This window comes from Diadema antillarum, unplaced genomic scaffold (genome assembly GCF_040938485.1).
Source record: "Diadema antillarum isolate AM-2024a unplaced genomic scaffold, OU_Dant_1.0 seq00000637_RagTag, whole genome shotgun sequence".
NCBI lineage: Eukaryota > Metazoa > Echinodermata > Echinoidea > Diadematoida > Diadematidae > Diadema > Diadema antillarum.
The window spans coordinates 1,068,927-1,086,460 of NW_027271554.1; the positions used below are offsets into that span (position 1 = coordinate 1,068,927).

Here is a 17,534-nt window from a genome sequence, read left to right on the forward strand (position 1 = left end):
TTTTAGACCTGTGCTTTATCCATCGTGAAGTATATACATGTTTTGTCTGATACTTCTGCAGAGCATGCCAAACTGACCCTAATCATTACATTTGTTTTTCTTTCTCTCATTTTTACTCTTGTGCATCTCTAACTCTCTCTTATTTTGATCACTTTTGAACATTTTGCAATGATTCAAGTCCGAGAAGTTTTTTTTTTTTTCATGCTGAAAGCTTACTAGCCTATTGTCAATGAAGTGTAAAAATGGGGAAATATTTTTAACCTACTTTAATCTACTTTTTTTTTTTTGGGGGGGGGGTTCAGCTGGGCTGTCAAATTGGGCAATCGAGTTTATTTGCAACTAAAACAAAAAGAGAACATAAAATCATTGGGTAATATTAGCTACAAAATCATTCAGGTAAAGAATATTTCTGGAATGATTTGTGATGCTTAGAGTGTACTTAAATATATACACTCAGCAAAAAAAAAAAAGAAAGAAAGAAAGAAATTAAACAATTTTTCGAGTTCATAATTCATTGCTTTTTCTCTCATTTCACTTGAATTTTGATTTGACAGAAAATTCTTTTCCTCTATTATCTTTAGCTTTCATTGTTATTTTGGGCTTCAAAGATATTACATTGTAATGAGACAACAGGTATGTTTTTGCAATTGAATTCATGCTTTTTATTGTGATGAATTTGTCATTTGTTCTAATATATTGTATCATTAGAGAGCATTTACGTTTGAATAACAACTTGTTCATGTTTATATAATACATTAACATTTAGCCAAAAATTCTATGGATTTTTTTTTTTCTGAGTGTATTTCCACCTACTTTTGTGATTTTTCAGCTGGGCTAGCTGTCACATGGGACAGCCTGGGGGTGTTTCATAAAGCTGTTCGTAAAGTTACGAACAACTTACGAGCGACTGGTGATCAGTTCTTGTGCTGAATTATGGAAATTCTGATAAGTATAGCACATCAGAACTGATCACCAGTCGCTCGTAAGTTGTTCGTAACTTTACGAACAGCTTTATGAAACAGGGCCCTGGTTTGTTTGCAAATAAAGTAAGAAAACATCATAAAGGAAAATGTACCATAGTAAGTAATGGGAACCATGAAAGTCACTCAGATGAAAAATAATTTCTGAAAAGATCAGATAAACATAAACTGTGACTAGGAGGTTAGGAGGGCTGATTTCACTTCGTCTGTTGAGAATGAGAAGGGCGTTAAGTGGTCTCGAACACTATGGGTTTTGTGGCAACTTAAAGCCCTTATCATTCTCAACAGAAGTCTTCTTTCTGGTTGCTATTGGCACAGTCTCTACTACCTTCTTCTTTGCCTTCTGGGACCGGGAACTCCTCAGATTTACCTGTTCTTCATCACTAGACGAAAGGTGTGCCTGTGATGGGGATATTTGCATGGGGGCCTCGCCTTCCTTCTTGCTCTTTTTGCGTTTCATTGGCATGACGCTCGCGGAAAGTGTCGACACTTTCGTGTCTGGATCACAAAATTTCTGCATCGGTTCCGGACACTTGCATAGATCCGCATCGGCTCCGCGCTGTCCTAAAACATTCCTGATGTCTTCCGCTTTCATTCGCGAAGTCTTGAATTTATTGAAACTGATTTATGATATCATTTTTAAATTACCTCCAACAAAATTGTACACTATTCAGTTATTGCTCATATCAATGTCAGTGTTATCTGATATGTAGTTTTTGAACTATTCACGATAAAAGTGGGAAATGTTTTTTGTAACACCTATGTGAGAATCATAGGTATGTATGTATGTACGCATTATGTATTGGGTGTTTGTGTATGTGATGATAATGACTAATAAAATTGAGGGTTTTTTTAATTTCTGCCCGCCGTAATGGTCACTCATAATCGTCGAGAATCGTAACACACATTCGGTAAAAGGAAGATGCACAGTGTTTATAAATATGAGGTAAAGTCAGAATTTAAAAGCTGCAAAATGGCCCAATTGTTGACGTCCCGAATGGAGTTTCCTCATTATGAGTGAATTCCCCATTGTTTCTTTGGTGTTCATTTACTTTAACAACATTTTTATGGAGTGAAACGTGCATGCGTTAGTAGTTTAGGTGTACGTATAGCGTCATGAAAATATGATTCATATTTCGATTGTTCTAGAACAAAAGAAATATGAAAAGACGAAAGAATTATGAATTATGAAATATGGATTATGATATGATTTATGATAAAAAGATGGATTATGATATGATTTATGATAAAATATGGATTATGATATGATTTATGATAAAAGATGGGTTATTATATGAATTATGATAAATCGATGAATTATGATAATAGATATGAATTATGGATATTTGCATAACAATAGAAATATGAAAGAACAATAGAATGTATGAAATATGAAAAATGAAAGATGAATATTCATGAGATATGAACGATGAATTATGGTTGTGAAATATGAATATTTATGGATCGATATGAAATATGAAGAATGAATTATGAAAAATATGCTATTGTTTGAAGAATCCGCGTCATTGTTACATCATATTCTTTTGTTCTCACATCGAGAGATATTTGCAAAGGCAATGGTCGAAATGGTCATAATGACGATTGAAATCGTATTCATGACATTTGTTTGTTTGATGACGTCACTCCGACAAGTTCGGACCTGTCCTCCGACCGACGCTCGCCTGATCGAAAACAAAAGAACTTTAAAAACAAAGAAATACATAAAACGGGGGCGTGTCCTATGACCGACGCTTGCGCAATGCTTGCGCAGTCGAAGACTAAAGTGAGAGCGTGTCCACTGACAGACGCTCGCACACTCAAAGACAAAAGACCAGAAAAACAAAGAAATACATAAGACTGGACCTCAAGTTCACGATAAGTTCGGACTTGTCCTCTGACCGACGCTTGTACGCGAGCGAAGACAAAAGAATTTTAAATAAAGAAATACATAAAACTGGACCTGGAGCCAGTGACGAATTCGGACTCGTCCTGCATAAAACAATAGATGCCTTATACATATTCAAAGAGATGGTGGCGTCCGTTGGAAAGCAAAAGAATAAAAACTCGAGGAACATGCGAGAGGGGCACATTTCAATTTGAAACCTTCCGAGAGCATCACATGTTATAGAATGTCTCAGCCGAATATCGCCAACACCTGGTGTCCCGAAATGCAGAAGACGGTGGAGAAGGTGAACTTGATGTTGACGGAGTATCTAACTCTCATCGAAGTCTTGAAACGGGCGCAAAACGTGCCAGATTCTCTAATAGACGGTACTCCCGAAGATCCACAGCGCAAAGTGTTCCAGGCGGTTCATCATTTGGACCCAATGACTGTAGAGAGAGTGTACCCTTACATTGGCAGGGTGCTCTGGATGAGACCAGATCTCGTCGAGTGCGGTTTTTTCCTGGAGTACATCAAGTTTATCCTGAGGGGAGAGACTCAACAGCAGCTGGAACAAAGAAGAGTCAACATAGGGAGACACGTGGAGGGGATAGAGGCCGCTGTGAGAGTGGTCTACAGGTCCTTGGGGCTCGAGACCGGCCTGCCCGACATCGTCTTGACGGACCCTCAGTGGAATGTGCTTTAGACGAACGACTGCTATTAACGGTGATAAAGGACACATTTCCTTCCGACTTTCACACCGTAGACACCGAGACAATCTTACGCGCATGTCGGACAATTGCAAGCGAGGAACAATTTTCCCGTGTGCGACGAATCAAGCTTCGAGGCAATGAGAGGTTCGACGATTGTATAGAGGCCCTGCTCAAAAATTTATAGAGAACCCCAATCATCCCAACAAGTACAACGTTCGCTGATAGCTCTATGCTATTTTGTCAACGTCTATCAACATGCCTGCATACCGGACGAGCGGAAAGAGGAATTTCGCGCGCAATTCGTGGAAGGACTCAAACGCTACAAAGTGCGCTGGTCGGAACACGCTCCGAAAATGACTGTTGGACTAATGTCTCGATACGTTTTACATTTTTGTCTGTATATGTTGTATAATGTATGGAATGTAGATGTTAATAGAATGTGAATTGATTCAAGCAACGAAACTCTTTGCACTGTGTGTATGCGTGTACAATAAATGATGCGTTTTATTTTCAAATGATTTTTTACTCGTTACCTTGTCTATCATTGATGCCTTTTATGTCATTGCAACGTGAAGGGAATGCCATTTCTGATGTTTGCTTCTGCAGTGTGTGGTTGCTGAGACGAATAGGCCCGAATTCACGAAGGTGGTACAAATGAAACCATGGTTTAAACCATGGACAAAAACCATGGAGCGCCAAGTGTCGCACGGAATATTTCGTTACGAAATCAGTCTTTTCGTCGATGAAATGATTATTTTGTAACGAAATGACAACATTTTGTAACTAAATGAACATTTCGTCCACAAAATGATAATTTCGTTAACGAAACGGTTATTTTGTCGACGAAATGACTGATTTCGTAACGAAATATTCCGTGCGACACTTGGCGCTCCATGGTTTTTGTCCATGGTTTAAACCATGGTTTCATTTGTACCACCTTCGTGAATTCGGGCCAAAATGTCTAATTCATTTGAAAGAGCGTTCGAGGAAATCTATTACGATCCTCAACACCCAGCTAGCTTCGGCGGTGTCAGTAAGTTGTGGAATGCGGTGAGAGAGGTGGAAACTGAAAAAGCGAGCTTGCAGGGTGTCAGAGACTGGTTAACGAAACACTAGATGCGTATACAATGCACGCACCGGCGAGAAAGACATTTAAGAGAAATGTTGTGAAAGTGAGGGGAATCGACGAAATCTGGGAGGCTGATCTTGTAGATGTTCAAAATTTGAAAAGGTTTAATAATGGTTATCGCTACTTACTGACGTGTATAGATGTACTGTCGAAATATGCTTGGGTGGTTCCTTTAAAAAACAAAAAATCAAAAGACATTGTCGGGGCATTCGAAACCATCTTAAAAGAGGGCCGAGTGCCTGTAATGCTACATACAGACAAAGGTTCGGAATTCACAAACATACATTTTCAGAAATATCTCGAGAAAGAAGGCATTCACTTCTACACAACAGAAAATGAAACCAAAGCCAGCGTCGCTGAACGATTCAATAGAAAGCTGCGAACAAAAATGTGGCGCTTCTTCACATTCAAAAACACTTACAGGTATCTCGGTATAATAAAAGATTTGGTCAAAGGCTATAACAACACCATTCATTCCAGTATCGGCATGAAACCAAAAGACGTGAATATTGAGAATCAAAAGCGTGCCTTAAAAAGTCTCTACGGTAGGGCAATGCGAGGGAAGAAGCGTAAAGCTCCACGATTCAAGTATGAAATCGGAGATCAAGTTCGTATTAGTAAAAGCAAACTAAAGTTTGAAAAGGGTTACGAAGCAAATTTTTCGAGGGAGGTCTTTACAATCAGCTCCCGCGTCAATAGGAGGGTAACTGTCTACAGAATAAAGGATTACAACGGGGAACGAGTGAAGGGTACGTTCTATGAAAGGGAATTGATAAGAGTTTCGAAAGACAAGGAGACTACTTACAACGTGGACAAGGTTTTACGCACGCGCATGCGCAATGGGCAGAAAGAATACCTGGTTCGCTGGTCAGGGTATGGCAAAGAATTTGATAGTTGGGTTCGACACTTAACTCCGCGTTAAAAACACGATTCACATTACTCTCGTTATCATTCTTCGCTTTGAACAAAGGAGAAGAGGCTGATCGAACATGGCTTCTCAATTTTACGTGACCCTGCCCAGTAATAGTTCCATGTCGTACTATCCAAATAACAAAACATGTCAGTTTACAACGCGGCTTCACGCACCTCTCTCACTCAACGAAGATTACGAGGTGGGGTTGGCAGAAGTTCAATTTCAGTGCACGTGGTATAATATACGACATAATAACAACACCCTCACTATTTACGATAATGAAGTAGCGGACGACGCTGTTCCATTGATGAAAAAAATTGAGATTCCTGCGGGATATTATAATTCTGGAGAGGAACTCATTGACTCGATCAACGAACAGTTCCGGAGAAAATTACGTAAAAGCGTCACATTTTATTACAAGAGGACCCAACGAAAATGTTTCATCCGATTAGAAGGAAATACGGCGGTCCTCATTCCCTGTGGTTTGGCGATGATGCTAGGGTTTGAAGGGGAATGCCATCTCACGGAATCAACACTGAGTCCCATGCCAATAGATGTACACATGAAATTTCATACATTTTATGTCTATTCTGATATCATTCAGTTTCAACACGTAGGTGACGCTGCTGTACCTTTACTGAGGACGATAGCAGTCATTCCGGACAAGGATCGCGATAATATCGTCAATACCTACATGTATATCACTCCGCATTACGTCCCTCTTAAGCTTTACAATTTTGAAACGATAGAGATTATATTAACAACCGAATCGGGTGAAGTGATACCATTTGAACGCGGGAAAGTGATCGTGAAGTTACACTTTGGAGAGCGCTCTACGAACTAGCTGGACGCTAAATTTACACAGCGATACGTCTAACTATGGTGGTATTTCGCTCACCGGCAAGGATTTTTCACGACCAATATGGCTCGGGATTACCCGTCTTCCGCGGGGCATCCATGCAGAGAGGACACGGGCTGGGTAGTCTGGTGAAGGGGCTCTTCAAAGTCGCAACTCCTCTCTTCAAAAGAGGGGCTGTTGCTTTGGGAAAAGAAGCTATGCATACAGGCATGAACATTGTTCAGGACACCATCAACGGACAATCTTTTAAAAGCGCAACTAGAAAAAATGTGGCTCGGGCGGGAAAACACCTGGCCTCAAAGACTGTTCGAGCAGTAAAGAGAAAAATTGGGAATCAGACTGGAGGAGCGCGATTAGTAGTTGTAGGAAGAGTTAAAAGAAGGAGGCGAGGAAGGAAGCGTATCATTCGGTCTCGAAATTCTCCAGCGAAAAGAGCTCGCTTGCGCGACATCTTCGATTAATTCGGACTATTCGTTTACCAGTCTCATACACGCCTTGCTGTCTTTGCTGAACATGGCGCTTCTACACGACAAGAGCGATGTCTGCTGCAAGTCCGAATTGGATTTGTTCACGGTACCACACACGCAAATGAGCATCGTCAAAGGACCATGGGTAGAATATCACCCCGTTAGCAGCATCACAGATGAAGGGCCCATTGAATTCAACGTGTCCGGCACGTCGGAAGAATACTTGGACCTCTCTCAGACCATGCTTCAAGTGACAGTCAAAGTTACGAACAATGATAACACGGCTTTACCAGCTGATGCCCCAGTTGGTCCCGTAAACCTGTTTCTCCCATCTCTCTTTGCACAAGTTGATATCATGCTCAATGAAAAACTAGTGTCTCAGCCTTCGAATACATACCCTTACAGAGCGTACATCGAATCTCTGCTGCACTATGGAGGAGAGACCAAAGAGTCTCAACTCACTCAACAACTATATTACAAGGACAAAGCGGGGAAAATGGATGCCGTTAACCCGCTGGCAAGCTCTGCAGAAGCTAATCCTGGTCTGGCGAAAAGACATGGATTCATCGTCGAGAGTAAATTACTTTCTCTACTTGGTCCGATTTACGCCGACATTTTTTTTCAAGAAAGACTTTTACTCCCGGGGGTTGATATGAAAATCAAGTTAAATCGTAGCAAAGACGCATTTTGTCTTCTGTCTTCGACGGAGAATGCCCGATATAAAATCAAAATAGAATCTGCTGCCCTCTACGTTCGCAGAGTAAAGACCAATCCTACCATCATGTTAAACCACGCCAAGGCCTTGGAGAAGACAACCGCGAAATACCCCGTCAACAAAGTAGACGTGAAGTCCTTTTCCATTCCTGCAGGAAGCATGTCGATTAATAAAGATAATCTATTTCATGGACAGGTCGTAGGATTCGTTGACACAGACGCCTTTAACGGTACTTTTGGCAAGAACCCATTCAACTTTAAACATTTACGCCTCAACTTCATCTCCCTCACTATTGACGGAGAAACGGTGCCGATGAGACCATTACGTCCTAGCTTTGCAGCGGGAGCTGGACAAAGTTACATTCACGCTTACAATTCACTATTCATGGGAACCAACCGACTCTTTGTAGACAAGGGAGTTAACATCAATCGAGAAGAATACTGCGAAGGTTATACCCTTTTTGCATTCGACCTCACGCCCGACCTATCTGACGGATGTCACTTGAATCTCATCAAGCAAGGAAATCTGCGCTTAGAGCTACAATTCGACGTGGCCATTCCAAACACCGTCAACTGTATCGTCTACTCGGAAGGACAGGGACTGATTCAGATTGATAAAAGCAGAAACATCATCTACGATTACCAATAAAACCTCTTCCGGACAACCGGCTGCCGAAATATTCTAATCGACTATGGATACATCGCAGATTCAACGTTTCTTAGAGAACGATCCTATTGTCAAGTCCTGTTTCAAAGGAGTATATGCGTCAAATATGTCTACCGCGATCAATTAGTGGGGCGAAGCAATGCTTCATCGCGAATACCGATCCTAGCGATAAACCAGGAACACACTGGGTGGCGTTCTACTTTTGCAACGGAAAAGGCGAATTCTTTGACTCTTACGGATATGAGCCCTTAACTTACAGTCTTGACTTTGTAAAGTTTTTGGACAATAACGCCTCGGCATGGTCCTCTAATTCCAAACGGCTACAAGGAACTGTATCCACAGTTTGCGGGCAATATTGTATCTATTAAGTGACGAAACGAGTAGGGGGTCAAACGACTCGAAGTGTATTAAATGTGTTTGGCAAGGATTATGCGAGAAATGATAAGAGAGTGAATGATTGGTTTAATCGACGTTCTGATGTTTCCCATCGTGTTCATGATACATCTTTTACTCTGTTACAAATCGCACGTAGCTTCGATAGTTTGTAAGAAGATATTGTAATAGCGCGTATAACGTGGTGTAAACTTCTTTATTGATGTGGATTGCTAGATATCTAACAGTATTTAACTTAGTAGTGCTTTGTATATATCGTATGTGCAAGCCTGTACTATTACCTTCTTTTCTCTCACTCTCTCTCTCTCTCTCACTCTCTCTCTCTCTCTCAATTATATATATATATATATATATATATATATATATATGTAACTCCAAATCATGAATATTATGTTCTTTTATGACGGGGAAAGCTAGTTTGAAAATAAGAGAATTAAGTTTGTATCTTTATGTTGAAACGTTGAGTGATTGCGACAGTTTGTTGCCAATGGAATATATTATCATTTACAATTCATAGATAATATATTATAGGCTACCGTACCTAGCGTAACAACCGCTTGAATACTTTGTAAAATTAGCTAACCTATATTATATATATATATATATATATATATATATATATTAGATTAAACTTGGGCTGGGTTTCGTCCTTCATAGTAATATACACGCTTTGTTATTTTCGTTACGCGTATATGTCTCATTTTCTCTTTCGCTCTTCGTTTTCTTTCTCGCTTCTCTTTTCCTCAGTCACGCAGTATATCACATATCACACATGACAAAACAAAAATAAGATGTAACGAGTGCGTTTCGTATAGTAAGAATATTGTACGTGGTACCTGTTTTATTTTCTCCAATAAAACAACAGACTATAACTATTTAAATAAATTACTCCTTGTTGTCCTTGTTTTTCTTTGCTTCCTTCTACGTTTTGTGATTGTGAGAAAAAAAAATCATTACATCGTGCAACGAACAAACTATATACCTTTCCACTGGATACGCAAAGAACTATTCCTCATATAAAAAAATACGATTACATTATTCAATTATGTTTCGATGTTCAAGCATGGCTTAAATCATACATGGTGATGAAAGAATAATTAACAACTTATGAACCATTGAGGTGATGTAGTCATCAGGGTTCATCATCCATCCACCAATCTTTCGTTTACTGACTTCATTATTACGTAATGGATTACATGGATTGTTATGCAGTAGCCATTAAATCCCTGCACAGCTGCGTGCAGTACCAGCCCTCTGAAGCACATTCTCAATCACCCCCTGTTCCATTTCCCCAGTTCAGCGTGTAGGCATTCTTTTATTCTCTTTCTCTTTTTTTCTTTTCCTTTCTCTCTCCCCATTCTTTCCGTCTTTTTTGTCAAGTCGTGTCATGTCTTTTGTATTTCTCCTGTCTTGTTCCGTTCTGTCGTAAATCATAACTGTGATAAGTATTTGTAAATAAGTAATTCATAAGTTTGTTCATTTTTTGAGTGGTTCACAACATACAAGCTTGCTTTTTAGTGGACCTCTCAGTTCTTTTTTTTCCTCAACTGAAGCACAACTTTGAACTTTTGTTTATTTGTATCATTTATCTTTTACAAAGTCGAATGTTTATGCTTATGATGTAATTCCAAATATATTATGCGTTATGTTTTGTTGAAAAAAAGAAGAATGAAAAATAAATGAATTGAATTGAATTGAATTGAATTGAATTGAATTGAATTGAATTGAATCAATCTGCAGAATCTGCGTGAGACATTTTACAGTGCATTTCCGTTTCGCCAAAGTTATACATTCTAGGTAAACAGACATAAAAAAAGAAATTTGCATGCGTTACATGCACAGATTTAAAACAGTGAAATGACGAAATTACGAAATGGCGAATCTGCGAAACGTCGAAGTGGTGAATATAAGTACAATATGACCGTCTTTATGGAATTAACTATGAATAATAACAAAAAAAAAACTACTTTCACCACTGAATGTAATAATGCATGAACCAGGCTGGATTTGACTATTTACATCGTTTCATGAGGTAATATACAAATATCGACTGCTGCAGAGGGAGATGGTAAAACTATTTGCACCGAGGTGATGTCTCAACAGTGCTATGTCCCGAGACGAAGTCGAGGGACATGGCACTGTTGAGACATCACCGAGGTCAAATAGTTTTACCATGGCCCGAAAGAAAGCAGTCGATATTTGTTTTATATCCCTCTCGAGCATTTTACTAGAGTAATGACGGTTCCCTTTTGGAAAAGTGTGCAGGTTTCGTGAACGATAAATCTAACGTTAGGCTGTAGCAGTGCAGCAGCAGTGCGTGCAGCGCGTAGCGAACGACACCGCTGCGCTGTTGTTGATTCCTACACACGAGCTACACTACAGCGTGCAAAACTCCGAAAGATCGAGGTCCAGGACTACGTTAGAAGTAGGCCTAAAGCGGCTTCGTTACCCAGATCATCTTCAAAATCGGTTTTAGTTTATTCCTAATTCGTACCTGATATGGTGTCCTCCTGCGATCATTCTTCCGTTACTGGAAGCAGTCACTTTGTCAATTGAGCTGAATGCATTGATCACGTATCACACGTCCACACGTTACACACCGACCGGCCACGCCATCGCACCACACAGATTTCTGTAATGCTGTCGCACTTCACACCGCGCGCTCTCTTAGCGCTAGCTAGCTAGCTACAAGCCACAGGACTGTCGCTCAAAAGTATCGCTACTACGCGCACTGCGTACATTCTTAAGTGAGAAATGTAGATATCGATCACACGATCACGATGGGTGCAAATCGTGGATTCCCAAAAGTACTATATCCCGCTGGCTAGTAACCAATTGCACCGCATCCAGCTGCTCGTAGCTAGCTAGTAAAACTACACCATGTTCGTGCTCTGTACAATCCTATGGCAAGAAGCTTTACATGAGGGATATAATACATATTATGTACAACTACGTCAGGAGATAAAATGAATGACACATCATTCGGTAAACAACACAGATAAAATCAAACGTCACGCGAACTTATATTTACAATATTTACATAGCAACTAGTCGAAATGTTCAGACGATGAAATGTTGAAGTGGAGAAACGTTAAGATAGTAGTGTCAATCGCTATATCATGCGGACAAATTCAATAGAACAGCTAGCATTGAACATTTCGAATACATTCAAACAGAATATTATGTATGTATACAGTCCTTCACATCTGAACATAGACCGTACAATCTTATATTCACATTGCGGGTCACCTGATGAAATAATCGGTTGGGGATATGTAACGATGTTAACGTTAAAACAATCAAAAAATCATCATTCGTAAAATATGATAATACATATTAAGTATGTAAATGCTTGTGTACACACTTTCATATCACCCCATATGCAACATCGATGGCGTACTTCAACATTCACCTAGATCAACACGCAGATCATAATGGTAAGGGCTACTATATCAAATTGTACATAAGTGTTTGAAATAGAAGAGTAGTAAATTAACATATGTCACAAATGTACACACTAGTAGTTATGTACATATAATAATTATGATGTACTGTATGCATGGCTGTTTTAATGTGTATGTACACAGGCTGACCAGATTAATGGAGAACATTCTATGTGGTATAGATATAGTACATACAGGCTGACCAGATCAGTTGAGAATTTTCTAGGTGGTATACAATGTAGCTATACAGTACATGCATGTAACAGGAAATACATTATAGCTCACTCAATCTAGAATGATTTCACCCATTCCAGAATGTTCTGGGAAGTGCTTACATGTTTGGCTGAGTGAGGCACTGTCCCTGTAGCCCAATGTGATTGGTAGTTAGTCTTGGTAATGATGTTTTGTATATAGTTAGGCAGTGAGTCATCCAGGTTTCCTGGAACTAGGACTTGCTAGTATGTTCAGGTATGTGGCCCCAGGTTGGAGAGAGTTACAGAATGTGCTAGAAAGGGGGTGAATGGATAGTATATAAGCCAAAGAAATTCTGCAGTAGGCAGAGTACCCAACACCTCTGCTCTGAGAGTTACGTCACTTCTGGCTCTGAAGCGACTTGCTATAGTCAGTCCTGTGTTACCTGCTGACCTGTTATGTTTGTGGAGATAAGGCCTGGGAGACATTTTGCCTGCAGATAATTAATTTGCCTACATTTGAGATAGACTCCATTTTTGTGTCAATGGACATTGCTACTTGTACGGAAAAGCTGTGACGGGCTGGATTCCTAGCTGAACATTATTGACCAAATCATCAGTCACCGCATCGACTGGACGTGGTCGTCATAACGTTGGATTCTGCACGTCTCGCTGTGAACATTATACCGTGGAGCTATAACGTGGACATACATGTGTATACGCTGGAATAATACCGAGGATTATCGCAACCTGCGCCTCTGGATTTACGTCGGAGGTGTCATTCATCGGTGCATCGCGGATCATTCATTTGTGCATCGAACATCGTATTTGGACACTACCAGGGAGCTGTAGCGACTTTGTGATTTAAGATTTGGATGCATGTAAGTGATTCCACTTCTGTTTTGTAATTGTTTCTATTGATCATTGTTGTACTGATGTGACGCCGATTACCAGTCTGTACCCACGATATCACTGTTAATAAACCGCCTGAACATCAGTTGATTGTTTCTTTTGTGCGATCATTCTCAGAGTGATTTTGGTCGTAACACATACAATAAAATTATTACACGAATTAACGAGAACAGCTCGGGTTAACGAGGATTGTGGTCATGCCGTTTAAGCCGTATTTTAAAAAGATTGCCACTTTGGGGTTTGAGAACCATTAGCATCACTAGCTCTTGTACGCCTTGTACGTGTATAACTTTTAGTTGTAGTAGGGGTTGTGTTCGTTTTGGGGTCTGGAGAATCTAAACGATGATGAATCGGGGTCTCCAAATCTTTCCCCCTCTTTACACGTTGAAGTTGGTCACGTCGGCTGAGATTGGTCAACGCAGTCTCCGGAATGTTCAAACGAGCCAGCGCGCGAATAAAATGTTCACTACCAGTAGAAATATAACCACTTCGCTCTCTGAAAATGTCGTACATTAAGTCGCAAATGTTACTGCCAGGCACACTTTCCCCGCTCACAATCAGCTCCCCTTTGTCCGTCCATCCCACATCGTCGCACCTTTTCATCTTTTCCAGCAACTGCGAAGCTCTTTTCACAAAATTCTTAGGCACGTGCTGCAAGATGTCACGCTCCACTGCGTTCTCAGATTTTGGCGCAACCCTCTGTCCATGAGTTACTAGATGCGTGCTGTCATTGTCTCTTGAGCTGTCGCTAACGACTTCAATAGACAATGGCTTCTTAACGTTGTCCGTCGCTTTCAAAAACCGCTGTAAGTATTGCGAATACAACAACGCCTTGTCATACTCTGGTAGATCGGGCCTGTCCAACACCGAACGAATCTGATCGTCCAATTCGTTGATTCGCTGCTCTGTAGGTGATGAAGATTGACTTTTGAGAGAATGAAGCATAGTTTGTTGCACAAGCACCATCTTGCGCGCATTCTCCATTATCAACGCGGTACCTCTATACAGTGTCTACTTTGGCGATGCAAAGAGGTTAGAAGCGAGAGTTCCGAGTACAGGCGTGATCAACCTGGCCTATGAGACCGATAAATCCTCCGCGTTTTCTCTCTGCCAGAGATGTACGACGATCCGCTAATTTACGGAGTTTTCGCTTGTGCTTAGTCAAAGTTTTCTTGTGGGATTGCGACAGCTTGACATTACCGCAGATCACGTTCAAAACACATTCACAGATGGCGTCAATGAAGTTCTTGTTAGCTGTCTTGATGAGAAGTTTCCGTTGATCAGGAGAGCAGTGTGCGAGGGTCTTGAGCAGGACTGCGTGGGTCTTCACTCGGTGCGACTTTTTTAACAAATAAATGACTTAATACACGAACGCGACAATTTATGTCTTAGGAACATATACACATTGAACTTCACCGGGAAATATTTTCGTTCTGAGACGTAATTCTTCCGGCGTGTCTGGTTTAAGGTCCACGAATAAATAACCCCATTTATCGGCTGTGGCGTCCGTAAATGCCTCTTGAAAAAACTTTGTTTTCGAGGGATACATCTGCTTAGCTAAACAAGCAATTTGTTGTTTGTCTCTACAATTTTTGAACAAAGCGTAGTACTGTGTGTTTAATGAAATAGTCCTAGACTCCTTTCCACGATGAAAGAGATTTTGAGTGATATAAATAACGCTCGCGTTTCTATGATGACAACCTTTAGTAAACAAGGCGGCTACTCTCTTGTCATCACCAGCCACATCCATTAAATCATCGATGACAAATAACACTGGTCGGGAGGGGTCGGTCAAATCATTGAAATCTGCTGGTAAATTTTCATGAAATTCAATATTCGGAAAGGATCGTGCCATTGCCGCGTAACACGGTTGATACTCCCCGTAAAACCATATAATTTTGCGAGGAGGTTGATCGATCATTTCCGAGGCATTTTTCAGTAATCTTTTAACGAATTCGGTTTTCCCTGAAAAACTCGGTCCGACCACCATACATGAAAAACTATGTTTGAGTCGGGCATCCATTGTAATTGACGGCATTAAATAGTACAAATATAGCTATATGAATAACACAATAAGATATTAAGTTCTGTAAATGAAATGAGAGCAAATGCCATACGAAGTAAGTGAACGGAATACTCTATCACGTGAGATGTGGGTTCAGTTAAGTTTCTTAAAAGAATAAGACGACGGTATGAAGCAAACTGTTAAAACTACGCGGTATATTCAAGAGCAACATAACGGTATAATGCGCTGCAATCAAGCGCCCGCGAAAGAACTGACATCGGTGATAACGTCAGTTTTATTTAAGGAAAAATCAAACCCATCCGTTCCATTTGACAAATGGGCATCTCTAGTGAGCAAAGACTCGAGATAAAACAATAGAAAGAAGAGAAATACAAAAAGCGCCAAACAAAATACATTTGTACCAGCATTGGTACTTTTCAGTACATTTCTGAGCACTGTGGACATATATGATGCGCGCGACTTATCCATGATTTTCCTAGCAACGACAATGCCAGCGGTAGGTACAGAGCTGATGAGAAAGTACCACCTTCTGCGACAATGTATAAACAGCGAATGATTACCAATTAGACACATTGAGGTCTTTATAAGCGAGGAATGTCCGCGTGTCCATAGGGCAGTGTCGTGCCACCTGGTAATCTAACTCGTTTCGTGAAGACTACCCTGTAGTCTTTTTTTCTCTCGGAAGTGTACACGGACTTGCTTTTTACGTCTCTGAGAATTCTACTTTCCACAATAGTCTTAAGACATCCCGGTTCACCTTGTATCAATTCGCGCATAGAGTCATGGTTTATAACGAGGGAGTTTGCCTCGTTCAAGGTAAATCCACGCACCTTACACACGGTGTTGCCTTTGTTAGTGCGATAACTATAGTTCTTAGGACCACCGCAAAGCCAGGTTTGAATGAACTCTCCTTCACCAAGTTCATCCGTCAAGTCACCAACGAAATCGCCGGTTTTGGGGTCGCGATGTTGTACTGTTGGGTCTGTTCTAAAGACTACACTATCATTGTCGTAATACAAGACCCTATCGTTCAGCCTCTGCAAGACAGAATACAATTTCAGTCGCGCCAATGCCGTCGTGAAACTGACTATTATGATATTTGTGTTGACGTTGTGGTCCACGACGCCTTCGGCTTAATTGAAATGAATTTTTACCATGTCGTCGTTTAGAACGAGAATGTCTTGTAATTCGATAGTGCGATCCTTTAAGAAATCTAACAACTCAGCGCTGCTTTTGACAAAGCGCGTTTGCTTCAGATTTGGTCTCTCAGCAAATTTCCCCCACAACACATTAACAATGCCCTTGGCAATGGCGCGTAAGCCGGGGTTTTTCGCGATGTTTTTAGAGTCTAATTGAATTCCCTCGTGGGCCAAATAATCCCGAATGTATTTTTCACGTTCTTCTTCAGTACTGGCATGGGCGGGGTAGCCTGAGGCTTCCTGCTTTATTTTCATAAAGCTGTCTATATACTGCGCAAACAGTCCTCCCGTCCTTGTTTTGGGATCGTACACTGTATACCTGTCAAAGTGCCATACTTCGATCATTCGGAGTTGTGTATACCCCATCTCTACAGCTTTTTTCAGTTCCTCCGATACCCACACGCCTTCTAACTCACGCTCCCTATCTGCGTGCTTGCAGGGCCCCTGATTCAAGGTGTCTACACAGGTCCTGCATAGAGGGAAAGTAAGTTTACCCCCTGAGCAATGGGGGAGCACTGGATGAAACAGACGTTTAGGAGGTAATATTTTACATTTGACGAGTCCGAAAATTCGAGACAGTGAAGGAAAGTTAGAATAGATAATTCTGGGATGGCCGACTGGATATTTGTCGAACTTATTGATAAAGGGATAAAGACTGGTGAAATCATAGTAAAGGATTTTTTCTTCGGGCTTCGCCTCGTAGAAGAGCGAACACCCTCCGGTTCTCCCGCCATAGAACGAGTCACGTGGATTTAATTGCTGATTAAAAGCCATTTGAAGGTGTGCAATGTGCGGGTGTACATCAGCCATTTGGCGCAATTGTTTCCATTCGCATTCCCAAATATAGTGTACAATATATCCATTCTCTTTGAGCGCATCAAGACGTTTCATGGATTCATTAAACAGTACACCCATTGCTTTGCCTAGCTTTGGGTTTTCGACACTGGGACTGTAGCATTCGCGACAACCGTGATAAAAGCACCCGAGAAACTCCCAAACATGTTTTTCATCATCTTTTTCGGCATAGCCATCTACGAAACGTCCGT

At 40.8% G+C, this 17,534-nt stretch overlaps 1 protein-coding gene across 1 annotated transcript; it reads left to right on the forward strand.

Moving 5' to 3' along the window:
• The first annotated feature begins 6,989 nt into the window (after positions 1–6,989).
• LOC139736348 (uncharacterized protein F54H12.2-like) lies at positions 6,990–8,306 on the forward strand. Its single transcript, XM_071647104.1, has one exon. The coding sequence runs from the start codon at positions 6,990–6,992 to the stop codon at positions 8,304–8,306; it is 1,317 nt and encodes a 438-aa protein (XP_071503205.1).
• Positions 8,307–17,534: the final 9,228 nt, after the last annotated feature.